At 39.9% G+C, this 15,967-nt stretch overlaps 2 protein-coding genes across 4 annotated transcripts in view; one reads left to right on the plus strand and one right to left on the minus strand.

Annotated features, from left to right (window-relative positions):
* Nucleotides 1-3,834: 3,834 nt before the first annotated feature.
* The window catches only part of CMSS1 (cms1 ribosomal small subunit homolog), a 431,391-nt gene continuing 419,258 nt past the window's right edge, over nt 3,835-15,967 (plus strand). The window contains exon 1 of the mRNA XM_074214320.1: nt 3,835-3,987. Within this exon, the coding sequence (XP_074070421.1) occupies nt 3,924-3,987 (64 nt within the window). The 5' untranslated portion in view covers nt 3,835-3,923. The remainder of the gene's footprint in view (nt 3,988-15,967) is intronic.
* Nucleotides 12,296-15,967, minus strand: part of FILIP1L (filamin A interacting protein 1 like) — a 356,414-nt gene continuing 352,742 nt past the window's right edge. For all 3 annotated transcript variants that reach the window (XM_074214316.1, XM_074214317.1, XM_074214319.1), the window contains one exon: nt 12,296-15,589. In XM_074214316.1, coding sequence (XP_074070417.1) covers nt 15,398-15,589 — 192 coding nt within the window. In that variant the 3' untranslated portion in view covers nt 12,296-15,397. The remainder of the gene's footprint in view (nt 15,590-15,967) is intronic.

Raw genomic sequence — 15,967 nt, forward strand, 5'->3', positions numbered from 1 at the left:
TACCTACCTAAAAAAAAAAGCTTTTCCATAGTAGCTCTACTAAAATTCTTCTATTTAAAAAAAACAATTAGGGAATAGAAAAAGAACTTCTTTGTAGCCATGAGGGTCCAGCTAGATTAGATGACAAAAATTTGCAATGAACTTGATTGGTCAGCATGATTTTATGATTTCATCTGGTTCTGTTCAAGAGCACATAAAGGAGGTAGATTCTCCCTTTGATAGGTTAAAGCCCAGTGAACTCCTTCAATAAAGTACTGAAAGACCAGAACAAGAAAAGACACTTAGCTCCACTTAGGTACCTGGGTGTCCTGGAAGACATGTGCCTGCTGAACCTGACCAGTCCAATAGTTTGGACCAGTTTACTTTCCTTGGCGATTGAGACCCTGACTCAATCCTCCCACCTCACATACCCTTCTTTTGACTTCTAAGAGGTCTGAATTCTTTCTAGATTTGATGAGCCTAGGCTAGGTCACCATAAAATCTTGAATTGGGTCACTATAAAATCTAACTCTTGAAGAATTCCATCAGGTATGGCTGGCTGGAGCAGTGGATCCAGATGACGATACTGAGAGTCATAGACCTAGGTGGGGCATTCCATATATGCCATTCTTGGGATGAGGAGCCAGGAGGAGGGCCCCATCACTGAGGTCATTCTGCAACAGTTTGGTCAGAACTTGTGTCTATATTGACAGATGCTTCTGCTATGACAGGGAAGAAGCCTAGTTGAGATTGCTGACTGATTGTGCTCAAGAACAGTGGCTTCCATCACAAATGCTCTTAAAGATACCAACATGTTGCCTTGAATTTCAGCTCAGAAACCCCTCATGAACACAATGTCAATGTGAAGATCACCCTATCTGGAGTGTTGACCATGTCCAACGGTAAAGAACATCATTGGCTTCTCTGTATTCACACAGTTGACTTCCTTTGATCTGTGATTAAACTGCCTTCAACATACCTATAAGGTACCTAGAGCTCTAGTCAAGACTATGTGCAATGAAGTGTGACAAAAGCTGAAGTAGTATTTATACTCAGATATGCAGGCCTATTTGGTGGATTATTGTCCCTATGCCAACTTTATGATCCAGTTTCCTGTTTAAAGGTACATATATGACAAGTATTCCTCCCCCCATGTTGACTTCTGGAAAAAGGCAGGAACCATGTCAATTGGTTGAGCACTAGGGTATCTAGCCCAAATCAGACCAATATATTTCTACCTGGAGTGAAGCTTCTGTAAGGGCACTGTGTATGATTCCTAAATAGTCATAATTCTTTTCATCATAGTCATCACAAATAAATTAGTGAGCTCTCTGATTCTGTTTCTTGTTAACCAACAATTTTATAATTCATATAGTTTGAGAAGAGAATTTGTCATGTTCATCCTGTAAATTGGTTTCTTCCTTTGTATTTGATAGAGAACAGGACTAAGAATCCTGAATTAGAGATATGTGTTGTTAGAAATGAAAATAAGACTTGTAGTCACATTAGTAACTATGGGATATGCATCTTCAAGGGCATTTTAAAACTTCATTGTATGTAAATCCATTCAGAGTTTCTGATTATTGAGGACAATAAATAGCTCATCTTTCAGTGAGTAATTGTTGTTGATATTTTCTAGCTTACCATTAAGATTTTTCATCAGACCTTATTCATTTTATTTTATTCAGTAGAAATTATTCATAGAATCATAGATTTAGAGCTGGAAAAGACTTCAGAGGTCACTGATAAGAAACAGACTCAAAGAAGTTGGGATTTGCTCAGGGTTAGTAGATCTATAAGAATTTGAATCCAGGTCATCACAATCTTAGGTCCATCTTCTTTGCAACTGTCTTCAACCATATCTTTCAAATTTATCATTTGTACTATAATAGTCCCACATTTTCTCATCCTGACTCTACCTCACCATTGGTTCTCCAATTTATCAACTCCATTTTCTCTCCCCTCCAAGACATCTATTTATGGAATATTTCAGTAAGTTTATTTATACTTGAGTGAAAGTGTAGCTTGTCCAAGTGAGCTGATAATATCTTGTGAAAAGATAAACAGAACTTTTAAAGAGAATAGAAACAGAAGGGGTGAGTTGTGAGGGGTTTGGAGATAGCTTAGGAAGAAGTCTTCTGGGAAAGTTTATTTTAGTAAATCATATGAGAAATAGTCTAGGATAGTTTGCTCATTATTTGGGCAACATTGTTATCTCAACATTGTTTTTGTGCCTCAATGAGTCAGATGGTTCTGGTACACTTCTGGGGCATAACAACTTTGACATAATGTGCAAGACATAGGGTACATGATAGGAGGAATTTTCTGATTAGATTCAGGATGGTACAGAGGAGTATAAAACAACAAATTTTCTCAAAGATGTTAGAAAAATATAACATTTCTTTAAATTTCACAAGATGGGCTTTGAAAGTGGAAAAAGTCACTATGGAAAAGTACAAGTTAACTATTTGCTTTCTGCTCAGTATTTACACTTCATTGGAATAATATAGTTATTTACCAAATATTTACTGTAGTATAAACTGGGAACTCCCAGGTTGTGTATAGTGTAGATTAAGGTAAGATTTCCTGGCTTGGAATCTGTGTTCAGATCTTTCCTGGGACTAGCTATGTGGCTATGGGTTTCTTCTTCTTCTTCTTCTGTAATATGAGGATAAAGGCTAGGTGGCCTCTCAGATCCCTTCCAGATCTTAAACTATAATTCTAGGTTTTAATGTTTTTTTAGAGTTAGTACTATTTCCCTTCATTTTTATGCTTCATAATGGGGTTGTTAAATGTTCTTCAATCAGGTTAAATGATTCTACATCATTCAAATAATTTCTTTTCATTCTCATTTATATTAAGTAAAACATGCCAGAAATTATGTTCCTGCTCTGCTCAAAAACATTAAATGGTTTCCTCAATACCCAGTGAATAAACTCCAAATTTAGCCTGGCATTCCAGAATTCGCCCTATCTTAATTTTTCAGCTTTATTTATCACTCTGCCTCTTCAGCAGCCAGATGTTCTGGCAGGCTCTTTGCTCCCAAGCACATTATCTTTGTCCTGGACCGGTGCTTCCCTGCGTTTTCCTTTCAAAACAATGCCTCCCCTCTTTTTTTTTCTTTTATCTTCTGTTGAAACCCTATTTTTTTCCCCCAAGGCGAGTCTAGGGTAAGGGCTTGCTGCCCCCCAAGCTCCACACCACTTTGTGGAAGGAGGAGGCACTCAAGGTCAGGGGGTGGTCTTCACTAGAGAGCCAGGCCAGTTGGTTCTGAGTCCTCCAGAAGCATCAATTAAAGGGGATAAGAAGAAAGAGAAAGATCAAGCAAAGCCCCTGCCCTCAAGGAGCTCACAAGCTAAAGGAGGAGCTACATGGAAGCAAGCTCGGAGATAACGCCCCAGAGGGGAGGCTCTGGCACTAAGGGAGGGAAGGAAAGGCTTCCGGCGCTTAGCTTCGGCGCATGTTCAGTTCTTCTCATTTTATTTTATTTTAATTTAATTTTAATTTTTTGCACGCTCATTTCTTAAGCTGACACCCACGTGGGTCGCACTGTTTTCCCGCGGCACTATCCCTTTAAAACTACAGGAAAAAAGAAACAGTCTCTTTTCTTTACCGCACTTTCGACAATATTATTTTTAAATTAATTAAATGTTTAAAAAAATTTTCCTAGAATATTTAATAAATAAATGTGGACGAAACATTTCTAAACGATAAGCGCTTTTCATACGATTTATTTTCTTCTTCTCCTTTCAGCTCACTGTCTTCCTTCCACAGGTGTGTGGAAAGTGCGGACAGCTGTGCGCCGGCCAGGAAGGGGCGGGGCCGGCCAGGAAGGGGCAGGGCCGGCCGGCTGAGGGCAGGTTCCGCGCCACGCGCGCTCGTTGCACCGGGGAGCCGGCGGCGTCCGTGGCCGGGAGCGAAGCCCGAGACGACCCGGGACGGGGATGGCCGACGCGCTGGGAGACGAGTGGTGGAAGTCGGAGGGAGGCGGCGGCGGCCGCAGCGCAGGTACTGCCCCGCCCCGGAGCTTCGGGCTGCCCCGCGCGGGCGCGTGGTGCCGCTTTGGCCGCCTGGGCGCCCCCGGCTTGCAGCCCTGGCCCTGCTGAGTGTCCGGGCCGCCCTGCTGAGTGTCCGGGCCGCCCGGCTGAGTGTCCGGGCCGCCCTGCTGAGTGTCCGGGGCCGCAGCCGCGCTTCCGACCGGACCCCTTCCCCAGGGCGAAGGAGAAGGCGCGCCCCTCGGGGGCGGCCTTACCTGGCGGGTTTGATATTGAGCTTAGGAATCGTTAAGTGAACCCCCGTGGGGGCGGGTCTTGCTGCCCCGCCGCGCAGGGACCGCGCCATCTCGGCCTCCGGAGGAGGCGACGCTTCCCGCCGCCTCCCCGAGGCCCAGGTGCGCGGTCCTCCGGGTCAGCCGGCAGCAGCGCCGTGGCCGGCCCCCGTGCCCACTGGGCTGTTTTCTGGCTTGTGACCCTAGACTTCTCCCATCGCAGTTTTGTCGTCTGCTAAATGGAAATAATTAGAGTACCCACCCGGGGGCAGGAGGTGCTGCAGTGGACGGAGCTCCGGCCCTGGAGTCAGAGTACCTGGGTTCAAGTACGGCCTCAGACACTTAATAATTACCTAGCTGTGTGGCCTGGGGCAAGTCACTTAACCCCATTGCCTTGCAAAAAACCTAAAAAAAAAAGGACCTATCTGTAAGGAGGGGGGGTTAATAGCCAGAATTTATATAGCGATTTAAGGTATGGAAAGGTCGTGACCGTTGTTTTCTGAATGCCATATTCTACATAAAGAGTTTTGCAAATCTTAATATTGGGGGCTATCTTTGTGCCTCAGTTAACTTATTTTTTTATATGGCCTCAAAGCCTCTAACCCTGCTTTGGATAGGGGGAAGAAAAACAAAAACAAACACTTTGACTTTTCAGTCACAGAGCTTGTATTTGTATATGACCTCCAGCAAATTACTTACCCTTTCTGGGACCTCATCTTTCTTTTTTTTTTAGATTTTTGCAAGGCAGTGGCTTGCCCAAGGCCACACAGCTAGGTTAATTATTGTCTGAAGCCGGATTTGAACCCAGGTACTCCTGACTCCAGGGCCGGTGCTCTATCCACCTAGCCACCCCTGGGACCTCATCTTTAAAGTGATTTATAAGTATATCAATCAATCAGTCAACATTTATTAATTACTTACCATGTTGCCAGGCATTGGAGAGACAGAGGGAGACAATTACAATCTTAATGGCTGAGAGAAGAGACAAATATATAGAAAGCACCAGGTTTTATATAAATATAGAGCAAAGCAAGCTACATATAGGATAAACAAGAAATAATTAGCAGAGGGAAGGTACTGGGATTCAGAGGGGTTGGGGATGACTTCCTGTGGAAGTTGGGATTTTAGTTGGAACTGAAAAGAAACCAGGGAAGTCAGTGGTTGGAGTGGATGGGAGAAAGCATTCCATTTTGGGGGGACAACCAGAGAATGAATGCCTGGAGCCTAGAGAGAGAAGTGTCTTGTTCATGGAATAGCCAGGAGACCTGGATCACTGGCATGTAAGAAGACTGGAAAGGTAAGAAGGGGACCCAGTACAACAAATTTTGAATGCCACACAAAATATTTTGCATTTGTTCCTGGAGGCAGTAGGATAGCCACTGGATTTTATTGAGTGGGGGAATAACATAGTCCTTTGTTTTAGAGAAATCACTTGAATTGGGTTGAGAAGAGATTTTAGGCAGACAGATTGACCTGGAGGTTTTGTTGTAATCAAGACATGAGGTGAAAAGGGTCTGCCCTAGACTGGTAGATTCAGAGGAGAAAGCAGCACATTGGATGTGGGAGGTGAGAGATAGGAGTCTGAAAGAGGCTTAGGTTTTAGTCTGAGGGACTGGGAGAAAGGTTTTTGCCTTCTCATTATTGTGTGGCCCTCATTCTCAAAGAGAATGATGATCCCATGATTGCAAGTTATTTGGATTTAATCGAGGGAAACCTGTGCATAGTTGCCAGTCTTACCTTCTTTTCTGGTGTCATCTGAGTCCAGTGGCCAAATGTCCTGGAGATGGCCCTTGATGTCTCCTTCTATGATAATAAGGAAAATAGGGAATATGTGTTTGTGTTTGTGTGTGTGTGTGTGTGTGTGTGTGTGTGTGTGTAAATAGGGTTTAAGGAGAATGATGAGTTTTGTGTGGACATATTGAGTTTAAGACTACTAGTCCTACAATTTAATGTCTGAAAAGCAGTTGGACATAGGAGATTGGAGGTCAGCAGAGAAACTGGACTAAGATAGATAGATTTAAGAATCATCAGCAAGCATAGTGGTGATTAAAATCATGGGAGCTGACAAAAGCATCAAGGGAAGTAGTATAAAGGGAGCAGAAAAGAGGGCCCAGGGCAGAAACCTGCAGGAAACCAATGGTTAGAGGGTGGGTTAGAAGTGAGGGCAGTAAAGGAGTCTGAGGAGAGATCAGATAGGTAAGAGCAGAGTATGGACAATAGTATCAAAAGCTGTAGGAGGTCAAGGAGAATGAGGTCTGAGAAAAGGCCATTGGATTTGTTCTCTTAGTTCCCTTCCAGCCCTGGATCAATATATGATCCTATGACATTCACAAGTTACTGTAATCATGATGCTCATTTTTATAGATTTAGAGACTCACTTGTAATGCTAATGTAATACTAAAATGCAATAGAGACCCAACTATTTGATTAAAATTGGATTTTGAATAAAAGGCTTTTTGTTCAGCTTTCAAGTCAGCAAACATTTATTAAGAGCTGACCATGTGTTTGGACATTATGGTAAGTAATAGTGATACTAATGGAAGCACAAAGAAACAGTCCATATTTTATGCTACATTTTTGTTGTTTTACACTCTAAATTTACCCTTTAATGAGGGTTAAGAAAACACATTAAAGGTACTTGCAGAAAGAAGAAAGTTCCAGGAGTTGGGGAATAAGTGGTGAAAATGCAGTTAGGAAATGGATTGTTTTGTTCTGCAGGGGGACCACTGTCTGTGGATGTCAAAATATAAGGAGAAGAAAAATATTGGAAAGTTTGAAAGTGTTCAGAATATGAAAAGCTTTAAAGATCTAACAGAAAATTTTATATTTTGATGGAGGCAGTGAGAAGAATGCTAAATGGAGTTATTTCTATTTTAAAAATTGGATCTTATTAGTGATTTATATATGTTTGCCAAGATTTGCTTAGGCAATGTTTTTCAGTAGAACACCTGAAGTTGCAGAAATTCTATGGTTTGACCATGCAAATAGCCAAAATTGGACCTTACAAGCAGTGATTTATATATGTTCCCCAAACTTGAAGATAGCATTTTTTCAGTAGAACACCTTAAGTTGCAGAAATTCTGTGGTTTGGCCATGCAAATAATTTGGCAGCTTTTGCCTTTTTTGTGTAGTGCCAACTGAAGTCCTTGTTGCAACATGAAACACCTAGTAAAGTTCTTTAACTGTATTTGGATTTAATGTTTTAAGTTGTGCTTTGATAGGAAAATTTTTTGTTGCCTCAAGGTTTTGAGATTTCTGCTCTGTAAATAAAAATTAATTTCTGTAGTTGAAATATATAATTGTCATCTGGAATCAACATATATCTCCTTACATGATGTTGTTGAAAGATGCCTCATGTATATTTTTTCTAAATTTTTTTCTCCTTGTGTCAGAAAATGCTCAGGAGGCCAGCTGATTTCTTTGAATTTTGTTCCTTCAGTTATTCCTAGTACCTTGGGAGATTCATTAAATATGAACTACTTTGGCTAATTTTTTTTTAACAAGGGGGAATTTAGTATTTTTAGTCTTGTTCTGGAGTTTGGCTCTATAATATGCTGTTTTTTTTTATTCTTTGAAATTTTGTATGAGAATATAAAATACAGATTCTGATTTAAATTGCTATCAGTAGACTTTGATGTTTAATAGTGGAACTCTAGGAAATTTGATTTTCAAAAACAGCAACTGAACATTCACTGCTTGTTTTATCCTATGGTAAATGTTTCTAAATAAGTTTGTGAAAAGATGACTATGTCCTTGTGGAATTTGCTTTCTTAAATATAGATTTGTGAATATGGCTGTATATAAAATTCATTTAAACCAATAAAGATATCTACTTTTAGTGACAGAATTTTTAAAAAAAGAAAAGGCAAATCATGTTATTAGCTTTATATTTTATTTTAAAAATTCCTCTACAATGAATTTTGGAAAGGATAAACTGAAATTAGAAGGAAGTTAAACAAAAATATAGGATTGGGTTTTTTTTTTTAGACTTAGATAGTAGGTAAATGAGAATGTAGATAGTAGGTAAATGAGAAGTATAAGAAAAGAGAGAAGATATTTTGACAATTGATGGGACTTTGATTTCCCCAGCAATGATTCAAGAGTGGAAGAGACAAAGATACATGAAAAGAAAAGGACAAGTCAGTCATTATTCTCTCCCTATTTGGAGATTTCATAGTAAAACAGTTTTTTTAGATAGAACCACTATTAAAATTTACATAATGAGCTTATAACAAAATTCTTTAAAGCATTTTTAAAGGCTATTTAGATATATCTTCAGTAGTCTTTGCTAAGTCTATGGTAAATGTCAATTCTTTTACATAAGCCTTGATAAAATGCATTGGTAAACTTTAAGGTCTACATTTTTCTAGATTAAAATCGAGTAAACAATTTATTTCATCAGTGTGACTAAATGAGCTTTATAAACCACTGCAAATCTTTTGAATGCTCTATCAATGTTCTATTCACCCCCTCAGAAAAAACCCAGAATTCAAACCAAGTACATGTACAATGCTAGTCTACAACTATTTTGCTAGTTTTCTTATTATTAACCTTATTATTAATCTGCTCATGAATATTATCTTTTTTAAAAAGGCTCTATAAATCATCCTCAGCTTGTTTGCCCAGGCTACCACTAATTCAGAGTATTTTTGTATAGGACAGAATACTTTGCAAGAATAATAGGAAGTTGAAAGAATTCAGTAATTGCATTATTTTAAACTTAAGTCTAATTTTTAAACTTAAGTCTAACTTATCTCTGATAACCAAGCTTTTCAACATTTGTCATTTCAGTTACATTGATAACAATCCTATTAAAAGACAAATTCTTTATTTAAAGAGTTTGAATAAGGTTATTTTTTTGAAATTATAATGTTACTTTATAAAGCATTTTATAAAGCACTTTACATACCATTTCAAATTTGACCCTCAAAACAAGTTAAATCCTTGTGAGCCTTAGTCCCATTTTATAGATGAGCTAACCCGAGGCTCTGAAGTCATGTAATTGAAGTTTAAAGACTGGAACTTGAACTAAGATCTTCTGATTCCATTTACGACTGCTTCCCACGTAATCATGACCAGGTAAATTTAAGAATGATATAGTACAACATAGAAAGACTAGGTGAGTATGTATCTGTGTGTTTGAAAACATTGGATTTATGTTGATTTACTTTAACATATTGTTGTTTCTTGACTTGTTTTTTAATTAGGCAGCTAAAGATAGTTCAGCAGAATTTCTTCCTTTATTTTAATTTTCTACAATGAAATCTAATTTTTGTGGAAGTACACTAAATAAGGAAGGTTGCTTTTTATTTCATTTGGATAGATGAAATGAATCTTCCTTTTTATTTTTAAGCCTAACTGTCTATGAATATGAGAAAGATAAAGAAAAGGTCAGATATCATTAGTTTAGGGGATTCCCAGGATAGGAACTTTCTCCACCAATCCAGATATTACAAACCTCTGACTTACCAGACAAGTCTTTAGAAATTGCCTGAAGCACAGGGAAGGGTAAATATCTTGCTTAGGGAAATACTTTCTGCAAGCCCACGCTCTGTTTTGTATTCCCTCTATAAACCTATTGATGGGAATAGGAAGGACGATTGATGGGCTAAGGAATCCCCAATCTCAAATAGAAAAAATTCACTATATAATGTTTTATTAAAGTTACAGCAGGTACATCCCTCAATTATAAATTTTCTCTTTGATTGTTTTCCCCTAATAGTTTTTCCTTATATCATATTTCAGATTATATGTACTGCATCTATACTTTTATCTCTGTTATGTAATGTAACCTTAGTTAATGCTTTTCATCAGTGGCACTTTCTGGATTGTATTTTATTCAATAAAATGAATTTTACTAGTCTTTATTATGTATGCAGTATCTTTGCATTTTAGTACATTTTTCATTCAGTCTTACCATGTTTTGACCAAATAATCAATCCCTCACTATCCACCATATCACCTTTCAGTTACTTAATGGCAAACTTGTAATAAAGATTACTTGATGACTAGTATTCCCCTATGAGATTCTCACTCCTGTATTATATGTGGTAGTGGGACTTAGTATGTTGTTGAGTTGTTTTTAGTTATGTCTGAATCTCATTTGAAGTTTTCTTGATAGGGCGAGTAGAGTGGTTTGTCATTTCCTTCTCCAGCTCATTTTATAGATGAGGAAACTAAGTCAAACAGGGATAAGTGACTTGCTCTTGCTCAGAGTCACACAGTTAATAAGTGTTTGAAACCTGATTTGAACTCAGGGAGATAGTCTTCCTGACTCCTGACTTCAGGCTTAGTAACTTGATCCACTGCACCACCTAGTTGCCTTTGTTTCATGTCACTGTTCTCTTCCTTAACTAGAGTTTTTTTTTAAATCTCCTTTTTCTAATCTTTAATTCACCTGAGACCAAATCACCATCTTTCTGCTACGACTGCCAACTTTACTACTTATTTTCTCTCTCTTTTCTCTGTTTAACTGTTTTGCATAAACCAGTAGGGTGACTGGATCTGCAAATCGACAGGATTTAGAGATGGAAAGGATCACAGAGACTGATGATCCCTTCATTTTACGGAGAAGACACCAGAGAGGCATCTTGCTCATGGTCATCCATGTGAGAGCTGGGATTGAAGCCGTGGTTCTCTGACTGTACTCAGTGCTTTTTCATCACAACATTCCCTCTTCTGTTCATGTGTGGTGAGAGACAATAAACTGTTCAACATAACATCAACTAAATCTAAAATGAATCCAAGGCTATTGTCAGTATTCCTGTTTCCAGGTCATGAAGTCCTCCCAGAGTTGGAAGGGAGACCATCCAGTCTAACTTGTACTTTATCACAGACCTCTTTCTGACATTCACCTGAGGAGCTCAAAGGAGGAGGAACCCTTTACCTCTTTTTTTTTTGACTGTGACCTCTATTTTATTTAATATTTATTCTCATTTTGTACAAATAATATTTTTTTACATTAATAAAATATTCTTGTTTAAATATAGACTTGCAATTTAAAAAATTAAAAAAAATAATAGTAGTAATTGTAGGTATGGCCAGGTGGTGCAATGGACGAAGCACCAGCCCTGGAGCCACGAGCACCCAAGCCCACATCCAGCCCCGTACTCCCAACAATCACCCAGCTATGTGACATACAAGCCACCCGAACCCCAGTGCCCTGCAAAAACCAAAAAAAGAAAAAAAAGAAAAAAAAGACCCAAAATAAAATAAAATAGTAATAATAGTAGGGGTGGCTGGGTGGCAGACAGAGCATTAGCCCTTGAGCCAGGAGCACCTGGGTCCAAATCCAGCCTCAGACACCCAACGATCACCCTGCTATGTGGCCCCAGACAGGCCACCCAGCCCCATTTGCCCTGCGCCCCCCCCCCCCAAAATAATAATGATAAAAATGTGCTTGAGTCTTTGTTCCAACACCAACAACTGTCGTGAGTGGATCACATTCTTTATGATAAGTCCATGGCAAAAGTTACTTCCATATTCTTCCACAGTTGCCATAGCTGAGCGCAACTCCCTCCTTTCATATTTCTCCACTACCATGTACTATATTTTCTCTCTCCTTTCACTCTGACTCTGCTGTAGGGTCGCTGAGTGGTGCAGCAGACAGATCCCTGGCCCTGGGCCCAAGAGGCCCCGAGCCCCCTTACCACCCCTTAGGCCCAGAATCCACCTGGTCCTATGGTCCTGGACAGGCCTTCCAATCCCAGCCCCTTGCAAGAAGTAAAAAAGAAAATGTGTTATATCTGACCACTCTCCCCCCATGGTCCAGCCTCTCCTCCATGACTCACATCCCCCCCTTCCCCCTGTCCCCCCCTCTCTCCTTCTTACTCCAGATGCCTATACCCCATTGAGTATATATGCTGTTTCCTCTCCTAGCCACCTCTGATGAGAGTGAAGATTCCCTTATTCCCCCTTGCCTCACCCCCTTCCATATCACTGCAATAGCTCATTGTAATAAAGAAAAATCTTATTATATGAAATATCTTGGCTTATTCCCCCTCTCCTTTTTCTTTCTCCCATTACATTTCCCTTTTTTTTCTATTGACTCCATTTTTACACCATATTTTATCTTCGAATTCAGCTTTCTCCTGTGCTTCAACTATAAAAGCTCCCTCTACCTGCTCTATTAACTGAGAAGGTTCATATGAGTATTATCAATGTCATTTTTCTGTACAGGAATACATGCAGTTCATCCTCATTGAGTCCCTCATATTTTCCCATTCTCCTCCAATCTCTATGCTTCACCTGAGTCCTGTATCTGAAGATCAAACCTTCTGTTCAGCTCTGGCCATTCCAACAGAAACATTTGAAATTCCTCTGGTTCATTGAAAGTCCATGTTTTTCCCTGGAAGAGGACATTCAGCCTTGCTGGGTAGTTGATTCTTGGCTGCATTCTAAGCTCTTTTGCCTTTCGATGTATTATATTCCAAGCCCTACGAGCTTCCAATGTAGTTGCTGCTAAGTCCTGTGTGATCCTGACTGTAGCTCCACAATATTTGAATTGTGTCCTTCTGGCTGCTTGTAATATTTTCTCTTTGACTTGGGAGTTCTGGAACTTGGCTATAATATTCCTAGGGGTTGGTTTTTTGGGAGCTCTTTCTCAGGGGGATTGGTGGATTCTCTCTATTTATATTTTGCCCTCTGCTTCTAGAATATCAGGGTAATTTTCCTGTAGTAATTCTTCGAAAATGATGTCAAGGCTCTTTTCCTGATCATGACTTTCAGGTATTCCAATAATTTTTAAATTATCTTTCCTAAATCTATTTTCCATAGCAGTTGTTTTTTCAATGAGATATTTCACATTTTCTTCTAATTTTTCATTTTTTTGGTTTTGAAGTATTGATTCTTGATTTCTAGTAAATTCATCAATCTCCCTGAATTCTATTCTTTGTCTGAAGGATTTGTTCTCAGAGAGCTTTCTTATCTCTTTTTCCATCTGGCCAATTTTGCTTTTTAATGCATTCTTCTCCTCCATAACTTTTTGAACTCTTTTATCCATTTGACCTAAGCTGGTTTTTAGCATGCTATTTTCTTCAGCTTTTTTTTTGGATTTCCTTGACTAGGCTGTTGACTTGATTTTCATGTTTTTCCTGCATCTCTCTCCTTTCTTTTCCCAGTTTTTCTTCTAACTCCCTCATTTGATTTTTCAAAGTCTTTTTTGAGCTCTGTCATAGCCTGAGCTTAATTTCTGTTTTTCTTGGAGTCTTTAGATGCAGGAGCTTGTGCTTCCTAATCTTCAGACTGAGTATTTTGATCCTTCTTGAGCTCATTTGCAAAATATTTCTCAATGGTCTTCCTCTTATTTCTCTGCTTGCTCATTTTCCCAGCCTGAGCCTGGTTTTGGGGTTTCTTCCTCAGCTTTTGGGACACTTCCACAAGGGTCTCAGTATGTGAGGCTCTGTCCTCCCTCCTGGTCTGTGAATGGCCATATGCGACCCCTCTGCCACTGGGCTGAGGGTGGGGGGGGGCCTGGACTGCTATCAGGATCTGAATGTGGTCAGAGCCCCAGAGTCCTGTTCCAGGGGCAGAGGACAGAGCTCTGCAGTCTCTCTTCTCTTCACTCCCCTTCCTATGTTCAATGGACTGATGCCTTGGGGGCTCCTGCTTACCAACTTCGCCTGCTTCTGTTCCTGGATCTGGGCTGTTGAAAGACCACGTTGCTTGCTGTGTGCCCGGAGGGCTGGGTGTCACATGCTGACCCTGGCAGAGGTCCCCCTTCTATTCCCCCACTTTGTGCCCGGTGCTCCCCGGGGCGTAGCTACGGAGACTCTTCTGCTGCTGTGAGACAGGGCTCCCACTGCCCTGGGGCTGCCTTTGGGAGGCTGAAGTTCTTTTGCTCTGGCGGGCCCCCCCCTCCGACCCCGGGGAGCAGAGCCTTTCTGCTCTTTTCCAGGTTACCTTGAGTAGGAGAACTGCCTCACTGGGTCCCTCTGTGGGTTCTGTCTCTCGAAAATTTAGTTAGAGTCCTTAGTTTATGAGTTTTATCAGTATGCAGCTAAGATGTGATCTCCATCTTGGCTCCGCCCCCAACCCTTTACCTCTTGCTGTAATCCTAGATCTGAATGAATTCCTTGACGTGGTCACATGTATTTAAATCTGTACCACTTGAAGTCATGATTATATAAAATATGGTCATTGGTTCCAGCTCAGTGAAACTATCTCAATGTGAATTCAAATCATGTGACCACTTTATTCAACCAAATTCTCCCAAATTGAGCCCATTACATTTTTAAATAGCTCTGATTGCCTCTCTAGGACTTCTTCCCTTGTTCTTAGATCTTCTCTGAAGAACCAAGAACAAGTCTAATCCCTGTTTAACAGCTTTTCACAATATTTAGAGATGGTTAATCTTTCCTTTTCTCAGATCTTTTCTCTAGTAAGGACTGGGGTCCTTACATGTATGTGTGATCTTCCACATTCAGATATAAGCTCCTTCTGGATAGGGACTGTTTTTTGTTTTCTTTTGTTTCTCTACTGCTCAGCACAATGCATAAAGGGAAAAATAAATAACCTTTCCCCTTCCCTATGGGATCACTTCAGAAACTTATTACAACAGATTGTGAGTTATTTTTCCTTAGCAAAGTTATTGCTCAGCGAAGATCTGTGGAAAGAAGCAATATTTCTAATTATATTTGTAGTTAAGAAATTTAAGGCATGTAACTTGTAGGAACTGTAAGACTGTTCAGGAAATGTCAAGGTTAAGCTTTAACAAAACTGAAATGATAGGGTTCTTGAGGGCTATCAGATCTCGTACTTCATTCTGAAAATCTGATTTCACTTTTTTTTTCTATTCTGGACTAGGAGAGTACAACCTAAGGATTTTCCCTGGGCTGGATTGGAAATGAAGAGGCTAAGGAGTTGGATGGATCTTCTACCTTATTTTCCCCATGTTTCTGTAAATGTTTAAGTACTTTTTTTAAACTCAAACATTCCTGGTATGAGATACCGTGTGGTGAAGTGCTAATACACTGTAATGTCAGGTTGAATTTCCCCTTCTTCCACCAAAAAGAACAATTTCTTAGTTTCTTGCTCCACTCTTCACCAAGATGGTGGCCCTTGGCCTTCTTGTCCTTCTGGAGTGGTTATTGGAGCTTTCTAGGTCTTTCTGCTGGTGAATGAGACTTGTCACAATGACCACAACAGCTTGGTTTACCTTTTTGCTCCTACTTGAAGATAAGTGTTCGATTTGATGGTCCTTGTGATGTGCAACTTTCCAAAATCGGAATGATGAACTGGTTTTTTGTTATGCCCTGGGAGAGGCTTAGCAGGAACTTTAGTGATTACCAGGGACTTCAGTTTAGGAGTCCGAGTTGGAGTTGAACAATGGTAAACCTCCTTGATCTTGAAGTAAACAGAAAAAAAAAAGCAATTAATAGTTATATTGGTAAACAAGTCACAAAGTGATTTTACAAGTGTTCAGATCATTCAGATTATCAGCAAGAGGGTGGCTTCCTCCCATTTTTCAGGGCAAGGGGACCTATCAGATTAGACATGGGCAATTGGGAACAGGTTGAAGAGTGGAAACTTTGACTGGAGTTTGAGAAAGGGAAGGGCTAAGTTGGTTCAATTCACTTTTTTAGTATATTGGATAGAGCAGTGGACTTGGAATCCATAAGAGGTAAATTCAAATCTAGCCTCAAAAACTTACTAATTGTGACCTTAGGTCAGTAACTTAATCTCTGTCTGACTCTGCTCATCTGTAAAACTGGCTTAATAATA

The sequence above is a fragment of the Macrotis lagotis genome, chromosome 1, assembly GCF_037893015.1.
Source record: "Macrotis lagotis isolate mMagLag1 chromosome 1, bilby.v1.9.chrom.fasta, whole genome shotgun sequence".
Classification (NCBI taxonomy): Eukaryota; Metazoa; Chordata; class Mammalia; order Peramelemorphia; family Peramelidae; genus Macrotis; species Macrotis lagotis.